We start from the raw sequence: 20,313 nt of genomic DNA on the forward strand, positions 1-20,313 counted from the left end.
CAAAACAAATAATTTGAAACGCATTTGGTACAGACAGATGACATAAATAAAACCAATGCCAGTAGGAACCAAAATTACTAATGTTGTGTAGGTCGACAATGCACCATTTTAAAACTACGGGAACTAGGCGCCACACGCTGCGACAACCATAACGCTGCCCGTCAACCGACAAACGTCAACAGGCAATGCCACGGCCAATTTGAGCCCCATGTTTCCGTAGTTTAAAAAAATGGTTCAAATGGCTCTGAGCACTATGGGACTCAACTGCTGAGGTCATTAGTCCCCTAGAACTTAGAACTACTTAAACCTAACTAACCTAAGGACATCACACACATCCATGCCCGAGGCAGGATTCGAACCTGCGACCGTAGCGGTCTTGCGGTTCCAGACTGCAGCGCCTTTAACCGCACGGCCACTTCGGCCGGCCGTAGTTTAAAAATGGTGCCTTGTCGACCTACGCAACGCTAGTAATTTTGGTTCCTACTGGTATCAGCTATCCAGGGTTAAAATTTCGTGAGACAATTTTTTTTTTCCATTCTATATTTATACACCATATATATTAAAAATTTGTAGTGTATGTTGTAACATTACGAATATGTGGTTGAGTTGTTCGTCACCTAGGCCTGACATTGAGGAGATATGAATTTGCTTTTGCAGCTGAGGACTAATTGTGTGGCCGTATCAAAACATACTTCAGCCCACAACACACACCAACACTACTACCGCAAGTCAAAATATCACTCACTACACCGACTGGCATAGACTTTATAGTCCACTTACTTTAAATAATCATCCTTGCATTATAATTTTTCGCTACTCTTGTGTAATGTTTTAGTTTGCATTTATTCTACTTTATTCACTTCTGTCCTTCGTTTGTTAAGTATCCTACTCTAAGTACAAATCTTATCACTTCAGTTCACTTTAATTTATTTGTGAGTTTGTAAAACCAGCATACTATTTATATTCAATTTTTTTTCCTTTGTAAAGAAAAAAATTCTTTACCTAGTTATCAAATCAACCATGTACAAAACAAATAATTTGAAGCGCATTTGGTACAGACAGATGATAAAATAAAACCAATCATAAAATGTAAAATTTTTTTGGCTACAAAGAACAAAATGTACACCTTCGAACAGCCCACCCTTCTGCCTAAGAGACGGGAACGAAAAGCGGCATAAAGAACGAACTGTGTGAGATCGATCTGACAGAAGAAATATATTTATAGTACCATTTATTGACGCTGTATAGTTTCGCATAATCAGCACCAAAACTATAACATAGCTCACGATTATGGCCTCACAAAAAATAATCGTTACTTTCGTGTGCCAGCGCAGCGTGTATGGAGAATGCTGAAAAAGTAGAATCAGATGGAAAAGTGTGATGTGAGATGGTTTGTCGTTTACTGTAAATCATCACGGTTTCTCAACATGTTCATTGTTGTCTGTTATATAATAATAACAATAAGCGTTATGTTCCTGGTGAAAGATGTAAGTTTAGCCTTTAACCTGTATTTTTAATCGTTTTAGAGCGATTTTACTGTTGTTTAATAGGAAAGCTTTAATCTCTTGAGATAACTGTCCGTTTAAACTAATGTGTTTTTTTTTACGCTATGAAACTTATTAACGCTACGATTTATTTTCTTTTTACGTCAAGCTAAAGTGTACACACGCATCGGAGTAGGACCATGCTAGGCAACCAGCAATGCTGTTGCAGTATCAGTACGCTTATACAGTGAGAGTCTTCTGGAACTAAAATCAATCTTAGCGACACTAATATAATACAACAGAATATACTGGGTTAATTAACGAAGCAGCAGTTTACTCTGATTACAAAGACAAGAAAATGAACAGTATTGTTTAAAGAGATCACCATTGCACCGCAGGTGTTGGTAAGAGCACCAGGAGCAGCATTAAAACTGCAGATATACTAATAAATGCCAACAAATAGATAATAAGTAAAGATTTGTCCATTACCCACATGTCCTGATCCCTAGTTTCTTGTTAAGTCCCGCATCTGTAGCGGAAAGACAGGAAATTTTCAGTGCGAAAAATTTACCACACAAATGTATAGCGTGGAATCCTTATTGTCCAGGTGCGCCAATGACTCGATCACTAGTGCAACCAAAAAAAGAAAGAAGGCATTTACTACAAAGGAACATCAAGATCCCAGTGGCAGAAGCTAAAAAAGGTAACAGTCTTAAAACTATGTTTTAGAAGTCAGTATTTGTGGTATTGTATAAAAGAAAAACCATTCAGCACTTCGTAGCACTAATTAAGAGCTTACATTTACGCGAAATGCTTAAATTTATGTCATTGTCCTACCTCATGTTCGAGTTTTTGTCCACGGCCTGTCACATGACCATGTTCCTATAATACAAGTGTCTAATTTCTGCGACATTCATGATGCAAACAACCAAGATGCAAGATATATGTTTGTTTCTAAGATGAAAACAGCCTCGAGGCATCAGCAATGATTTTTGAATTATCTCTGACTCCGAATGCGCAGTGTTCAGACATGTCTTAGGGTAACTGGTAAACATCATTTTAGATTTCAGATTTTAGAGTTTTGAGAAAAAATAGCAATCATACACGAAAACGCGTAATTTCAACAACAAAACAACGAAAAATCTGCCAAAAAGTCTTCTGCTAAAATCTCATAAACATAGTGCTGCAATGTATATTTCACTATAATTCGCCAACAGCAGTAAACCAGCATTTCTTACGTTATGGTTACCGACATTCGCAGCCCCTTCTGCCAGAATTTAAGAAACCTGGTATATTTCATTAGGTACATGAACAGTGTAAACTAAAGCCCAGAGAACTGCGTATTGTTCTGTACGTTATTATATCCTAACAGGCCCTAAGTGTAATGTTACAAGAGGAAGACGAACGTTCTTGATGCTCCGAAGTTTCGACATTTTGAATTGGTCAAACAGACGTACTGTATTCGTCTTTGGTACGTAGTGTGTAAAAGCTGTCACTAAGTATTACGAATGTTACTCAAAACTCTTATTTTATTTTCAGCTATAAACTAGATTTGTCATTATTAAGAATTCTGGCAGCGGTATCTTCGCTGAGATAATCGTTGTGTATTTGTGATTTTGTTAAAGATGCACTTTTGATAGTTTTTGGAGGCGTACTAGTATTGTGCGTATTTCGACGTACATCAATAGTTATAAAATGCCATTGTGTGTAGGTATTCTGCAGATTTTGACAAATATCTTATTAGGAAACTCGTTTCCCCTTCTTGAAATGTAGGTACTCATGTGAATAATGTGACATTTCCTTTTGCCGCTCGTTGGCCTGTTTGTTCTATGTTAATGTTTGAAAGTTTACGATGTAACCATGCTTCTTGCGAATTCCACTGTTGTGGGATAATACTGCGCTGTGCATAGTCATGTCGTGTTCCTTTAGCTTTCTCCTTCAACAACACTAATACTGCTATTGTCGAGTTTATTACCTGAGTCAGTTTGAGAACATATCCTCGACAAAAGTTAAGGACACAAAGTGAGCATGGCGTAATCAATAAATTTTATCTCTGGTTTTCCTCTAGTTAAAACACAACCACATTCTTGGGAAACTTGCAAACCTTGTAGTAAAACACAGCATGAAATTAAAAGAGAATCGGTGAGGGTAAATTATATTATTTGTTTGCAGTTCAGAAAAACATTGCTCCAGCCACAGCGCAGCTCCACCGTTTATGGTTTTCTCGGCTTCTGTTCGTAAGCAGCTACTGTCAAGCGATTGCAAACGGCTACGAGTGGATGAATTACCTTGATACTGAGGGTACTGTGCTTTCTCCTCAGGAAATACACGATGTATTACTATTTGACTTTTTGACAATGGGTGGGGAACTGCAGTGAACAGATACACCCTATCTGCAAACATCATAATAGAAGCTGAGTATTTTGAATTGGGTTCAGAAATCGAATATTTTGAGTTGGTTTCTTAAATAATTAAACTGTTACATCTCACTGCACATGCAGTTTTGAAGCTGGCGTGTAAACGAAAATGACCACACGATACAGACGGGACTCAGTTCGGGAATAAAACGCCAGGGGCGCTTCAGTAGTCTCACTTGCATAGGGTAGTGAACTGAGAAAAAAAAGCCAGTCGTGTAAAAGAAATGACATTCCCTCCCCACAACTGTGGTGATCATTGCCGAAACATTCGCAATAAAGTGCTAAGAGTTTGAAGGAATTCTCAGCGGAGCTCACACAATTTCGATGAAATGCTCCCGACATATGGGAGAAATGCTCTGGACTTAAACACCTCCTTATCCTCTTGATCTTATGGGTGGTCACGTTTTTTCATCCTTAAAGCAGTACTGACCTGATGTGCAGAATATCCATTATGTTGAAATACAGATTTCAAGTGCTCTAATTCGTCTGCAAGGCTGTCTTTATCAGACACGACATGTGCCCTATGCACCAACGATCGAAGGACGCCCATAGTTTGTGACGGGTTATGACAGCTTGACGCCTGCAGGTACAGGTCCGTATGCGTGGGTTTTCGATAGACAGAATGCCCCAATGACCCATCCACCCTGCGATTAACCATGACGTCCAAAAATGGTAGGCAACCATCCCTTTCAACTTCCATCGTAAATGTTTGTGTGGATGGAATTCAGATGTTGTAAAAACCGTGAAAGCTCTTCTTCACCGTGAGGCCACACTACAAAGGTATCGTCCACGTACCGCCAGAAGACTGTTGGTTTAAACCTCGCCGAATCGAGAGCCCTCTCCTCAAAGTCAGATACTATATTGAATTTGCAACTGTGTTAACCCTCGTTTAACTATAACACACCGTACATCGCACATTTAGTCGGTTTATGAAAAAGCTGTGCTTTGTCGCGCTGCATAAATTTACACTGTTTTACTGAGGTATCAATAAAAAGCTCCGATTCTTTCAAGACCAGAGGTCTCACGTATAAAACAGCCTCAAACGTCTGACTACAAATGAGTCGATATATTAAGATGCATTAAATATTTGACGTTAAGCACATAAGCGAAGATAAGTTTTAAAAAGGTTTGAAACGATAATATGCTTGCATTTTGTCGCAACTCGCCAAGTGTTCTCTTTATTAAACACTGAATGAATATTGTATGGATAAATTGCACTCGATTCCAAGCAAAAGCTCATTTTTCACGCAACGCAATGTTTATGACGTCATATCTCATGAACTATACGTCGTACAATGATATAACTTTGCAGGTACATTCAATGGCATATGTGAACGCTGTCCGCAAAATGCGTTGCGGATAGATTCAGCAGTAAGGAAGTAATAAACTGAAACGTCATGTCGGATGTTGAAATTTTATTAAATGAACAGTGAAACTGTGATATAAACTTTCTCCCCTTCGTCATTTTGCGTGAGATGTCAGCGAGGAAAAGTTCAGTAAACGTTTGAAATCATATATGAAGTTTGTTGTAAGCTCTTAAGTGCTCTCATTCTCAAATAGTGGGTAAATATAGCCTGTGTAATTGGCGTGTCGTGGGTTACGCTGCCTGAAGACATGTACGAGTACACAGTCTCTACATATAATACTTGTCTTCCTGTGTTAAACCTTTAATATAAGATTATACATCGTAATGATTGTATTAAAATAGAATTTTAAATTCGACCAGTAATAATGTAATATTGAAAATCAAATTGTTGTTGCATCTGGAAGCTGAAAATGTGCACCATGAACCGGGATAACTGTTCAGAAGCATAGACACTGACGCACAGTAGTGTAGAAACTGACACGAAACTGGAAGGGATAAGTGTTGTGCATAATATTCACCAATGAGCCAAAACATTATGACCAGCTGTTTAACCTTTCAAACACAGTACAATAGAGATTCTGCTTGGCATGGATTCTACAACACCTTGATATGATTCCAGAAGTATGTGGCACGGATGTCAACGCACAGGTCAAGCAATTCCCACAAATTACAGGATGATGGTTTACAAGCACGCAGCTGGGGCCAATACGTGTTCCAGTGGGTACAGATCAGGCACATTTGCTGGTCAAGACATCAATATGAGTTCACTATATTACCTCCTCAAACCACTGTAGCATGATTTTGATCTTGAAACACGACCAGCTACCTGTTGAAAGATGCCATCGCCGTAGGGGAGAACCGATGCAGGCGTCCGCGACAATGTTCATGTAGTTCACTGCTCTCATGATGCCTTCAATAACCACCACAGATCCCATGGAAGCCAACTCAATGTACCCTGTAGCATAATTTTGTCCTTAGCGGCCTGCACATCTTTGGCGCGGTACATGCTTTGTGGTCGTGCGGTCTAGGCACCTTGTCACGATTCGCGCGGCTCCCCCCCCGTTGGAGGTTCGAGTCCTTCCTTGGGCATGGGTGTGTGTATTGTCCTTAGTGTAAGTTAGATTAAGTAGTGTGTAAGCTTAGGGATCGATGACCTCAGGAGTTTGGTCCCATAAGACCTTATCACAAATTTCCAAATCTCCATGCTTCGTGCAGCCATTCGCCTGGGTAAGATAATTGATCAACCACATATGGCTCTTGAATAATTTTATGGATTTATCTGTAGATTTTTTTTATATATATGTCTAATATTTATTTGCTGCTTTTGAACACACACACACACACACACAGTTGCTCACATTTTTCTTACTGACATACTTTTGTGTGTGTATCATTCTTAACATTACTCACCTCTCACTGTGAAGACTTAGATCAACAAGAATATTGTATGACTCCTAGGCCTGGCAGCATTATGACAGGAATTGTTGGTACTTGTTAGGATTGGAAGGGTTTGCTCTCCTGCTTATTGGTATTGCCTTTCTTGCCATTGGAAACACTGAAATTGCTGGGTATTCTCAAAAATCTGCTAATACCTGGTATGATCAATTTATCGCTTTCAGGCGTCTTGTCGTTTCACTAATATAGCTTGAAAGACAAACCCTTGTGTGGGTTACCAGATGCCTAAGTTTATATCTAAAAGTGTGTTCATACTTACGTCATTTAATGCCAGGAAACCATTGCCACCTCCTTAAAAGTAGTAACATTCTGACAGAAATCAGCTGTCAACAATGGAAATACAAGGATGTGACTAGTCAAATATGTAATATACTGGCCGTAGGACAACTATGTTATGCTTCCAGCACCTCATCTTCCTCCTGTGGATTGCTTACCCTTCACCTGCAGGCGTATCTCCTTTGGAGACTACATACAAATACCACAAGAGCACTACATGTTGTGGACATGATGCTGTATACAAACAGTCTGTTGATACACTGCCACAGGGCACATCAGCCATGCTTCCGATCAGTATGTGGATCAGTGCATCAGGAAACTGGCTCCACTGCTATCGAGGAAAAAAATACTGTCTGCAAGTCACGTGGTTGTGGACATACTTCCGTATGCTGGATACTTCAGGTAAAGTGCAACCTCCAATGGCTGCATTTAACTACTCGCTCTGTTCTGGCCAGGAGAGAGGTATAATCTGAACTTTCCACATTGCTTCATCATACTCTGCACGGGATGGCCCTCTTAAAATGACTGCTGCATAGTGACTCATAATAAGGCTTCTATTGGAACTCATAGTATGCCAGAGAAGATTGTTTTTGTTATTCTCATTAACACAAATGATCCTTCAATTGTTATTAGGACTTGTGAATTTGTGCCACGAACAAAGTGTTCATGGCTTCAACCTGGGAATAATCATTCAATACAGCATGCACCACCCATGATGGGCTTTAACAGTGATAAAGAGGATTAAACCAGGATTTAAAAAAATACAATAATTTTTCTTAAGGAAAACACAATATTTTTAATAACAACTTATATTGTGTCATTCAACCATAACAGACAGACACTTGTCAAAAATATACATGATATAAAATTAAATATTTCACTTTGTATGTTTACAACCCACATGTTCTCAGGAATTATTGCATTCATAAACAAAATGCATACTAACAGTCTTAGTTGATTATCAACAATGATTAACAGCAAAGATACATGAAATGACTAGCTTAGACATTATTTATGAATAAGTATGATTTTTATGAAAGTGAATTTTGACACTGTTTTCCCCGAAATATTTATTTGTTTCACTGCACAATACTTTCGGGACTATTATTACTATTTTGTAAACACACAATTATTTGAGCAAATTACAAATTAAATCTAGTTGTAAATAATATATATAATTCTTATCAGTGCTCATTATTGCATCTTCATTCTTATGCTTCTTCAAGGGTTATAGAATGTACCAATTGTGTCTAAAGAATCACTTTAACTAATAAGAACATCTTTTGTACAAGTTATTTGTTACAGTTCATTTCATTTCTCCAAAATAAAATTCTCAAATATAAATTGGTCTTATCAAAACAGAAGTGCATTTATTGCAAGCAACATCATCTCTTCTGCTTCTGTTGTAAATGGCCTTAATAAAATAAATATGACAGCAACCTCAGAAGAAACAGCATTGCTGTGTAAGTGTCTTTGTTTTTATTGTTAGTAAGTACCTTTTTTTTTCTTTGGCCAATGGTATTCACTATTCAAACAATTGAATCAGAATTTTTTTATAGGTCTTAGTTAAATAAAAATTAACCATGCACATTAAAAGATATTTTCAGGTTGTTATATGAATGTGAATCAGTATATCTGAAAACATTTCACAAAAACATGAGGATACTGTCTGCCTAGCTCAGCTCATTCTGGAAGCACCTTGTATGGATTTAAAATGCCTTTGGGATCCATAAGTTTCTTTATCTGCTTCATTAACCCAATGGCACTCTGTGACTTGGAATAATGCATTACCTTTGGTTTCTTGAAGCCAATACCATGTTCTGCTGATATACTTCCTCGTACCTGTGATGTCCATTTGAAAACATATGACTCTATTAGAGAGTCAAGATCATGCTCATACTGCTTAGAAGTCACATTGAGATGCAAATTTCCATCACCTGTGCATACAATCAGATTCTATAGATTATAACTGAAAGTGTAGTTCATTTAGAATAAAAGCATAAGTAAAGTACACTATAACATTGAATAAGTAATAACCAAGGACTGAAAAAGAGGGAAATATGGAAGCAGAGTTAGCACAGCTGTAGAGAGGGAAACAAGACAGGGAGGGAGAGGGTGTGTGTGTGTGTGTGTGTGTGTGTGTGTGTGTGTGTGTGTGTGTGTGCGCGCGCGCGTGTATGGAGGGAGGGAGGAATGGCATGACTGGCAGTGGAGGGGAAGAAAGAGAGGAAAAAATTTTCTTTACATTATGTACATTATACTTATTAAATACCCGGAGTAGCAATCATGCAACATTTATCAAATAAATGTTGCTGACTAAAAATAGTGAAAAAAGAGATTTTATATATCGCTGGGAAATGGGTCATAGGCAGGATCAAGGGAACCCACTGAGAAAATAATGTGAGAGGACCCACGACAAATAAGTGCCCAAGATAATAAAGTGAGATGAAGAGAACTAAAGATAATAATAAAGAAAATAGCAGGTGAGGTGTGTATCTACTAATGAGACAGTATAAAGGAAAGTGGTTGGTAATGAGTTTGAATTGTTTTTGTGCATCAAGTATGGAGCAAGCAACATGTAATTACATGTGTAGCCACAGTGTTACAGCTGAGCTGAAGTTTCAGTTGTTTTTGTGCATGAAGTATGGGATAAGCAACATGTAATTACATGTGTAGCCACAGTGTTACAGCTGAGCTGATAGTTACTGATATTATGATATCTCCATTTTATATTTTCATTGCTCTTTTGCAATCCAATAGGAACAACAGCCTCATGAAGAAACTTCTGATAGAATAACAATGTGTGAGGGCTAGGCTTTGAATCAGGATATTTGTCTTTAGTGGCTGTGGTCTTACCAACTTAATCATCTGAGTACACCTCACAACAAATTCAATGCTTCCGTCTACTAATATTTCTCACTCAGCTCTTGATCATTTTATGGCTCTGATATTACAACAACATAATTTCCAGGGTGGAAACAGTAACCAGTAATAAAGAAAGGCAGATACTCAGTAGAAGTGCACTGATATGCCCTCACGTAATAGGACTCCCCACAACCACAGTGTGTGGTGTGGCTATGTGTGTTACATTATCGCTCCAGAATGTTGACATTACTGTTATTCAGCTATTCCTTTTATTCTACGCGCAGTGAGATTCTATTCGGTCAGTGGGGTACAAAATAAAGAAAATTAGAGTTTAATGTCCCACTGACATAATTAGAAAAGAAGCAACTGTCCAATCACTGAGCTGAAGTCAGTCATGGAAGACCTAAATCAGAATGAGTACATTGAGGATTTTAACCTCTCCCCTCCCATATACAACTCAAGTGTTTTAAGCATTATGGTATCTTGCCCACTGAAGTTAATTTACTACAATTATTATAATGTGAATTCAACTGAGCAAATTAATTCAAAATAAAAAAGCTTACTTTTGCTACATTTAAAGTCTTGTTGATAAGCAAAGCATTTGTGAAAGAGTGTAATTTTATTTTGATAAGTTTTTCTGTGTGAAACAGCTGAAGCTGAGCTTGAAGAAACATTCTGAAAATGCCTTGGAGCAATGCTTGTGTCTTATTATTACTGAAACACTAATTGATTTCCAGAAGACTGCGGCAAGCGACCAATGCAATGATATTATTTTAAGGTGTGTTTGTAAGATAAGGATGAGACTCCACTGTCTTCTCTTTTAGTGATGTATTAGATGTAACATATGGAAACAGACAATTATCTCAAGGCAGTATAAATGTCAGGAATGCGTAAAAATAGATTTCTGTCTAGCAAATAAATGTTAAATAATATTTATATAATAGAGGGAAACATTCCACGCGGGAAAAAAATATCTAAAAACAAAGATGATGTGACTTACCAAATGAAAGTGCTGGCTGGTCGATAGACACACAAACAAACACAAACATACACACAAAATTCAAGCTTTTGCAACAAACAGTTGCTTCATCAGGAAAGAGGGAAGGAGAGGGAAAGACGAAAGGATGTGGGTTTTAAGGGAGAGGGTAAGGAGTCATTCCAATCCCGGGAGTGGAAAGACTTACCTTAGGGGAAAAAAAGGACAGGTGTACACTTGCACACACACACACACACACACACACACACACACACACACACACACACACACACACATATATATCCATCCGCACATACACAGACACAAGCAGACAATCAATTAAATAAAATTTAATGATATCCAGTGCTAAAGACTGGAACTACACTGAGGTGACAAAAATCATGGGATACCTCCAAATATTGTGTTGGACCTCCCTCAGATTAAACAAGTCATTAGAAGTTCCTGCAGAAATACTGAGCCACCATGTTTCCTAGACATTTATAATTGCAAAAATGTTGCTGGTGCAGGATTTTGTGAATGAACTGACCTCTTGATTATGTGCTCAGTGGGATTCACGTCAGATAATCTGGGTAGCCAAATCATTTCCACATGTGGTCCAGAGCGTTCTTCAAATCAATCACAAACAACTGTGGCCCAATGGCAGGGTGCACTGTCATCCGCACAAATTCCATCATTCTTTGGGAACTGCAAATGGCTGCAGCTGGTCTGCAAGTAGTCAAACATAACCATTTCCAGTCAATGATTGGTTCAGTTGGACAAGAGGGCGTAGATCGTTCCTTGTAAACACAACCCACACCATTATAGGGCCACCACAAGCTTGCACAACACCTTGTCGACAACTTGGGTCCATGGGTTCATGGGGTCTGTGTCACATCCAAACCCTACCATCAGCTCTTAATAACTGAAATTGGAACTCATCTGACCAGGCCACGGTTTTCCAATTGTGTAGGGACCAACTGAAATGATCACCAGCCCTGTAGAGGTGCTGTAGGCAAAGACCCTCATGTCTGTTGTCTGCTGCCATAGCCTATTAACGCCAAATTTTGCAACCCCATCCATACAGATTTCTGCAGTTATTTCATGCAATGTTGCTTGCCTGTTTGCTGTGACAACTCTAAACAAACAGTGCTGCTCTTGGTTATTAAGTGAAGGCCGTCGGCCACTGTGTTGTCTGTGGTGAGAGGTTATGCCTGAAATTTGGTATTTGTGACACATTCTTGACACTGTGGATCTTGGAATATTGAATTACACTACAATTTCAGAAACATAATGTCCATGTCTAGCTCCAACTATTATTCTACATTCAAAGTGTCTTAATTCTGGCATGGAGTCATAATTACAATGGAAACCTTTTGATATGAATCATCTGAGTACAAATGACAGCTCCGCCAATGCACTACCTTTTATACCTCATGTATGCAATACTACCGTCATCTGTGTATGTGCATATCGCTATCCCATGACTTGTCACTTCAGTGTATATTCAAGTAGTTTTGAGACAGAGATATGAAATATGTAAGCTGTATAATAGTTGCTCATGCAAAACACGCCAAAAAATAACTAAACACAAAGCAGAAAACTACTGCAGACAGGAAATACAATTCTGGCGCAGTGGCCTGGGAACATAAAGCATCTAAAGCAATCAATGACTGCTTTACCTACAGAGCTAATTCTGAAATAGTTCAACTAGTATTTGGGCACATACTACACAACACAGAGAATGTTTCATTACGAAAATTACTGTATAAATTATTCTAAAGGAAGGAATGACAGTTAAAAAGTTAGTGTCTCACAAAGGATAATAAGGTAAGCAGACGTGAAGCACAAACAAATGAGTGGTGTTGTCTCGCCCTTTTCAATTCTGTTCCAATACCACTCCTTGCTGATCATTGTGGATACTATATGTTTGTACATTACCATCTCCTGTGCCTGTCACCTTGTTGACATTCAACATTAACTTTTTCAGCAGCCACCTACTATTGAAGCCACCTCATTGGCCAACCACTTCCTCACTCACAAGAATACATATATAAATAAATCTAAAGAACTGCCATGGGTATATGAATGACATTGTCTCATTCCAGTTTGGGTCCTTCCTATCTACTCACAATCTTGAATCTTAATTAAACAATTAGGTCATGATCCCGACCCATGATAATGACACTAATATGCTGTTGCCTTTAGAATCTCAATATCTGATTTATCCTCCAATTTTAATTCTAAGCCTCATGAACCATCTTCCTGCTTCTTAATCTCCAGCTTTGCAGCTGCCACCTTAAAACCTGAGGGACCAACTAATCACTAACACCACTTATGCAATATAATAAAGAATACAGCAGATATGCTGTATAAGAGTTGTGAGCAGCTGTCTGTATTCATTTTGTGGGTGTGCATCTGGGAGAAATCACACATCAATCAAAAAGGGAAAAACAGCGTTTAATGAGAATGATGGGGCTCTATAGTGTGGAGTCAGACTAGAAATCTGCAATAGCTAATGAAAATTAAGTAGTAGCAATAAAAGGAAGATAATCTCATATTAAGAAAAATGTAAGGCAGGGACGCAGCTTATCACCACCATTGTTGAGCCTGTATGTCAAAGAAGACTTAGTCGAAGTGAAAGGAAAATTAATCAACAGAAGTAAGAGGAGTTGATACCAAAGCTAGCATCCTTGCTGAAAGTAAGGTAGATTTAAAAGAAATTTTTAATGGCAAACTACTTTCTTCTTCTATGAGTCCATCAATGGATTTTGGCAACCGTGATGCATCTTTATTCTATAAACCACAGTATGCAGTAGCTGATCTGCACTACAGTATGCAGTAGTTGATCTGTGCTTGGTAGACATGCCCACTGCTTTATGTTATTTGACCACAATACTCTTCTTTGCCCTTTTCTTCCCTTTTATTACCAACTGTTGAAGTATGTACTTATATTTGATGTTCGATAAGATATGTCCTAGGTATGTAGTTTTTTCTATTTCTTGCTGTCCCGGTATAACAGTTCAAATAGTGAGACTGAAGTATGGAGATAAGGTTAAGCTCAATATTGGTCATGCTTCAATCAAAGGGAGCAAGTGGGAAGCCAACAGCTTTGGCTGTGAGGAGAGTGGCTGGCTGGATGGCGTTTTCTGGCGATCGAGAGGGTTACTGCCACTTGCTCAGTGACGAGAGCCCCAGGAACACTGGACACAGAGAATTTATCTCGTTCTTTGAAATTTTTGTCAAAGATGTATTGTGAACCCTGGAGCCACTAAGAACTCTGAGGCTGTTTTGCAAACTTGGAATGGAAGTGTCTCGGGAACTGCTAAACACCAAACATGGCTATGTTGGTCCGTTCCGCGGTGTATTTGTCATGGCACCTTGTGTCCCCTGGAGTTGCTGTGGAACCATGGCAGCTCTGGGAACTCTGAGGTTGTTTTGCAAAGCAAGGCTGGAGAAGTGTTGGTGGCTGCCAAGTGTTGCTTTTTTGTGGACAGTAGTAGCTGTGGTTCCCAGGTCACTGTTATACCAAAATATTCATCTGAAGAAGCAAGAGAGGCAGTGGGGGTAGCTGGCAACAGAGTGAACAATTTTTTAAAGGATTTCATATTGCTTTCAGCTATTAGAATATTAAATCCTTTAAAAAGGAAACAACAGGCAGAAATTTCAGAACTCGATTCAAATAACATTTAGACTGCTATAGACTTGATAAATGTAACAAATCAGCAGTAGCAACTCACATTAAAGGCACAGGCCACCCTTTGAAAATTGAAGACAACCTCAAAATTTTACACAAAAGTGGAAAAAGTAAAAGAATGGATAACATGGAAGATATGGAAATTTTCATACATAATACAAAGCTTGGAGATAACATTCTTAATGAGATAACTGAATTCAAAAACTCAAAATTCTTTAACAGTGTTAAGCCTGTAGTAACTCAATAGATTCAAGATGTGTCAGTGTAAATAAATGACAAAAAATCTGTCAGTACCATGACTATTGATACAAAACCTCGATAATTGATACTGACTCTCATGCTACACGTTCGCCATCTTGTGTTACGTGTATACTGTTTACACGCATATCGAAGCAATTTGTGCAGTGAATTATGTCAGAAATCAGTGACAAAATACAATGTGCAATAGTGTAATGTTACTCAAGAGCTCTGCCATTACACCAGTGATGCAAGTGAGCTGCAAGGTGATGAAATCGTAAGTGATCAACTGTCATATAAAAGCCTTTCATGCTATTTTCGCAACAAAACTGATGCAAAACCATCTGCATCCCATACACGCTGTGATATCATACATAGTCAACCACAAGAAAAAAAAAAGCAGCAGAAGACATCACTGACATTGATTTATGGCCATCCACTACCCCTCCCCTCACCCCCCCCCCCCCCCTCCCCCAAATGCCAGTACAGTAACAAACAATGGACAAAGAGTTCTAGGTTAATCTAGTTTAAGTCGGCTTATTTTTAAGTAACATTTCTCTCTGTGTATGTACGTATAAATGTCTGAGGATGAACAGAACACCTTCGAAACACGCTGTATTACGTTATATTAAACATAAAACAAAAAATAAAAAAAGTGACTGGTAGCAGAAATTACCAACACACAGTTTAAACCTTATTTGGCATAGTGTAAAGGAGGAGTGTTTATTAGACTCTATAAACAGAAACTAGAGACTTTACTTTCTAAAGTCTAAAAGGATGGAAACAGATATTAAAGGATGTGAATAGAAACTATTTTTCACTTCTAATCTATATTGCCATATCCGTTTAACAGTCAGTCTCTCCACCTGTAAGTGTTAAATGTCCTAAGTACTATCATTCCATTTTCAGTGTCCACCGTAATCTTTGTGTGATGATAGGCTAGGCTTCTGTGTAGTGTCTATATTTCTGCGTTGGGTTCCCTACAGTTCAACAATTCTTATAGACAGATGCTGGGTCATCACGACTGGTAGATGAGTCACTCATTTCTGTTTATGATAATTTCCCATGTCTCATTGGATGAACCTTTTATAGCGAGGCTGGTGACGCAAAATAATTACAGTTCTCAGTGTTGGAAAAGTTGGTATTAAAACTATCAACAGCAACCAACTTGATTTATGTAGTTTGCTTAAGGGAGAGATCTTTGCTACTGATTTTACACATTCTGTGGTAAATCCATGTTTCAAAAGTCTCAATCTTCTTTGCTGTTGACATATTTAGTGTCCATCCTTTAGAAGTGTACACCAGATGTAATAACATCTTACAAACTGAACTCTAAGCTTTATGTCTAGTTCTGTAATTGTGAGAATTTTATGAAAGCATTATGGGTGTTCTCTATCTGATATTTTGTCTCCAATCTTCACAGAGCCACATTCCAAGGTATTTAACTTCTCTGCTATTTTTATTGCGGAGCCACTGAATCATAAATTTGCTTTTGTAAAGAAGTCAGGGTGTCCTGTGACAATAATAAAATGCATCTTTTTGGTGTTGATATTCAGACTCAGATTACTGCTGCCATCAATATTGTATCATCAACATAGTGAATGTTGTTGATGAAAACTCCATTAATCTTTATCCTTTTTTCTATCCCACAATACTCTGAGTACAAATTGAATAACAGGGGTGACAGAACGCATTCTTGTGAGACACCTCTGCAGATTTAACAAAGTCAGTGTCCTCATTATCAAACTTAACATGTGCTCTCTGATTGCAATATAAATTCTCAGTACAGTGGATATGTTTTTGAGCTACTGTATATCCACTCTTTTAAGAAATTCCATTAGTTTATGATGATGTATTCTGTGAAAGGTTTTTTCATAATCAGTCAAGAAAGACTTGCCTCATTAATGAACTTCTAACATGACCTTTGAAGGATGATTTTCAGAAATATTTTCAAGGAATGGCTCATAAGGCTACTGGGTACACAACCTTCACATCTGCACATTCTTCTGCATTGTACACTTTGTTGAAACATTAGTGCAAGACTAACACTTTCTTCATCAAGAAGTTTAATGAGTTCCACTGGAATTTCATCAGGTCCTGTTGCTTTATTGATTTTTGCTACTGTGTTCATAATTTGTAAAAGGCATAAAATTACAGACAAAAGTAATAAAGAGTAGTACAAAGGAAAATTATTCCTTCACAAAAATTGAAAGTGCGAGAGATAGTACAAGAAACAGGAGAGTTTTGTTATGAAGGAAGAGGAATAAACATGATAATTGGCGTAAGGAGAGCAACAGAATTTGATTGCTATGTGTGAGCATATTCTGAAGCTGTGTGTCTGGGGAAAAATACACTCAGCAGAAGAGATAGGTCATCAGGGTACAAATTATGATATTCAGGGTTTTTTAACTAGATGCTGAAAGGGACAAGATAGGGAAAATATGGTGAGGAGAGAGAGAGAGAGAGAGAGAGAGAGAGAGAGAGAGAGAGAGAGAAATCGCATTTGTGAAACAGATTATCAAGGATGCTGGGTGCAGCAGGAATGCAGAAATGACAAGTTTAGTACACGTCAGAAAAAGACAGAACAGCATTAAAGTAGTGGCAATTTGACAATGTGGAGTGCATCAAAGGTACATCAATAATCACATTTTTAATTTGATTCAATATTTGGATGACTTACTATGCTCCAGATTAAGAGTGTTGAGAAACTGAGTAATGCGATCTGATATAGCACTCCATGGACATATGGAAATTACCACACTGAAATGGTACGCACACTATTGATCTAACTGCAAAAATCAGTAATGTAAAATGCTTAACAGTTCACAAATATTTCTGTTGAATGGGATTTGTGCAGAACAGCAAAATGTTCGGACTACATTTCTTAAAGAGATGCAGTATGATTTTTACTTTAAGAGCCTTAAAAACCCAATGGTGGTGGGCTGTTAGTCTGTATATCATATGTACATGTCAAGCTGCTACTGAAACTGTGAGTTTAGATACATATAAATGAAGCTGATCAATTTCAGCATTTGCTGCAGCAACAATTGTTCATGAACAACGGTTCCCAGTAACTGCTCCAACAATTTTGTCTTTAAATCTGGGAGAGAATACTCAGCGAAATATCTTTCTTTTCTTTTTTTTTGTGTGTGTGTGTGTGTGTGTGTGTGTGGGGGGGGGGGGGGGGGGGGGGGAAGGCAGTCCACATAAAAGTGCTAACCCCTATTCCATAATTTTTATAAGTTAACATCTGTTTTCTATAAGCTTCCTAAACAAGCTTGGGTTTCATACAGCAGCCAGTTAAGTATTCTAATATTCAGTATATTACATGCACATGATTCATATGTCCTCATTTTTGAGGACATTCATTAGTAATCATCCTACATCCCTATAACACGAAAAATGAGAAGTTGCCAACCTACGTCCATTTCAAATGAGTCATATATGCTCTATCAATTTATGATCTATGTGGGATTCTGTACAGAGAATTTTTTATATGGAAATACGTCAAATGAAAGAGTGAAGTATTTTATAATACAGAATTTTATGAAACGCTTCAAATATTTTCATGTAGATGATGTTCTGTTTCTACAACCATTTGAAGTCATCTGTTTTTCCAATGAGTACACCATTCCCAACTCTCTGACTTGTCTATATCTTAAAATGACAACTCAATGATCACACATGGGCACTAAGATACATAAAATAACCAACATAATTGATACATTTAAGAGACATGCAACAAGCACACTGATGGCTATTCTTTGTCTGACCCTTATCTTAAAATGACAACTACATCATCATACATGGACAATGAAATGCAGAAAAAGGCAACATAACTGATACATTTAAGAGACGCACTGGATTTGAAATACAAAATAAAGTCATGCGTCTCTTACCGACATGTCCGTAGCCAGTCACTCTCATAGCTTTTGTCTCCCTCAACATTTCTGCTACTTTGGGAACTGCAGCGTAGAACATCTTAGATGGTAATGAGATATCATATTTGTAGACATATCCATCATGTACAAGTCCTTCTGCCACACGCTCACGCAGCTGCCATAATTGCTGGTGAACACACAGTGAGACTGAATTAGTATTTCATTCATCACTTACCCAAATGGCCAAAGCCTGAGATGCGGAGAGCATTGCTGTTCTGAAGGTGAGACTTCAAAATTGGCACTAAACTGTAATAGTGCTGTAAAGGTACAGTCACATCACATGTGTACAAATGTCCATCCAGTTGTAAAGCTTCTGCCATACGTTCTCTCAGCTCCCACATAGACTACGAGACAAATCCGTTTTTAGTCCTTTAACATGCAAGCATGTTCACAGAAAAGAAATTTGTAATGATAAAACATAAAGCAAAATCTCCAAGCTATGCAACAGAAATATAAGTCTGTCCTGGCTCTACAACTCAGATTCAGTGAGTGCTGTCATTATATCTTCTCTTTACAAACAGCAGTATTCTGCTGCTTTTGTAACTTCAATCAAAGGTTGATAGTCTTGTTTACAGTTGATTTGCACAAAATGTGTTACACAAATGTTAATAAAAGCACACTGACATAAATCCATGTAATTTAACATCATCTGTTGCAGTCTTCGTATCTGTCACTTGCAATAAAATATAAAAAAAATAAGTAATTTGTTGAAGAATAGAATTCTGTTGTTACAAAATTTAAAATTACTGATGTAATTGACTAATATTAAGATACTAATAGAAGATAAACAGCTGTATTTATCATTCTGAGAAAGGAGTAGCTTTTTTCAGAGTAGCAGCTTTCGTTTTAATTTACTAAATTGCATTTAATGGCAAAACAACCCACATGGAGCATGGACCTTGCTGTGGTGAGACAGGTGCAACTACACTGGAGCACTACTGTATGGTTTAATGATTATGCCACCCTCTTGAATAAATTATTACAGGCAAAAATTAATTCCTATTTGAATCTCTGGGTGGGAATTATTCAGATGATGCTGTCATCAGAAAAAACAAAATTGGTGTTCTACAAGTTGGAGCGTGGAATGTTAGCCCCTTATTCAGGTAAGTAGGTAAGTAGAGAATTTAAAAAGAGAAATCCATAGCAGAAGTAAGCTATAGTACGAATCAGTGAAGTGGGGTGTTAGGAAGGACTGGCCTTCTGGTCTGGCAAGTAATGGATTACAAATACAAACATGAATAGGGTTAATGCAGGAGCAGGTCTTACAATGAATAAAATGACTGGAATGTGAAGCTACTACGAACAGCATGGTGAATACATTATAGTGGCCAAGATGAAACCCACACCCACCACAGTACTACATGTTTATATGTCTACTAGCTCTGTAGATAAGACAGAGACTGAAAGAATGTAGCATAAGATAAAAGAAATTATTCATCAGGTCTTTAAGGGAGATGAAAATTCAATTGCGGTGGAGAACTGGAATTTGACAGCACCAAAAGGATAAGAAGGAAATACCAATAATAAGGAGACGCAGATGGGGACAAAGGAATGAGAAGGGAAGCCACCTGTTAGAATTTTGCACAGAGAATTATTTAATCA

At 37.9% G+C, this 20,313-nt stretch overlaps 1 protein-coding gene across 3 annotated transcripts in view; it reads right to left on the reverse strand.

The window, feature by feature from the left end:
- Positions 1-7,845: 7,845 nt before the first annotated feature.
- LOC124790907 (D-2-hydroxyglutarate dehydrogenase, mitochondrial) overlaps positions 7,846-20,313 on the reverse strand; it is a 72,760-nt gene continuing 60,292 nt past the window's right edge. Inside the window, exons 7-8 of one of the 3 annotated variants that reach the window (XM_047257820.1) lie at positions 18,887-19,055; positions 7,846-8,935 (exon numbers count right to left, since the gene is read on the reverse strand). In XM_047257820.1, the coding sequence (XP_047113776.1) occupies positions 8,682-8,935; positions 18,887-19,055 (423 nt within the window). In that variant the 3' untranslated portion in view covers positions 7,846-8,681. Of the gene's footprint in view, positions 8,936-18,669; positions 18,839-18,886; positions 19,056-20,313 lie in introns of all 3 variants that reach the window. The other 2 variants (XM_047257821.1, XM_047257819.1) reach the window with 2 other exon arrangements.

Source organism: Schistocerca piceifrons, chromosome 1 (assembly GCF_021461385.2).
Source record: "Schistocerca piceifrons isolate TAMUIC-IGC-003096 chromosome 1, iqSchPice1.1, whole genome shotgun sequence".
Lineage (NCBI taxonomy): Eukaryota > Metazoa > Arthropoda > Insecta > Orthoptera > Acrididae > Schistocerca > Schistocerca piceifrons.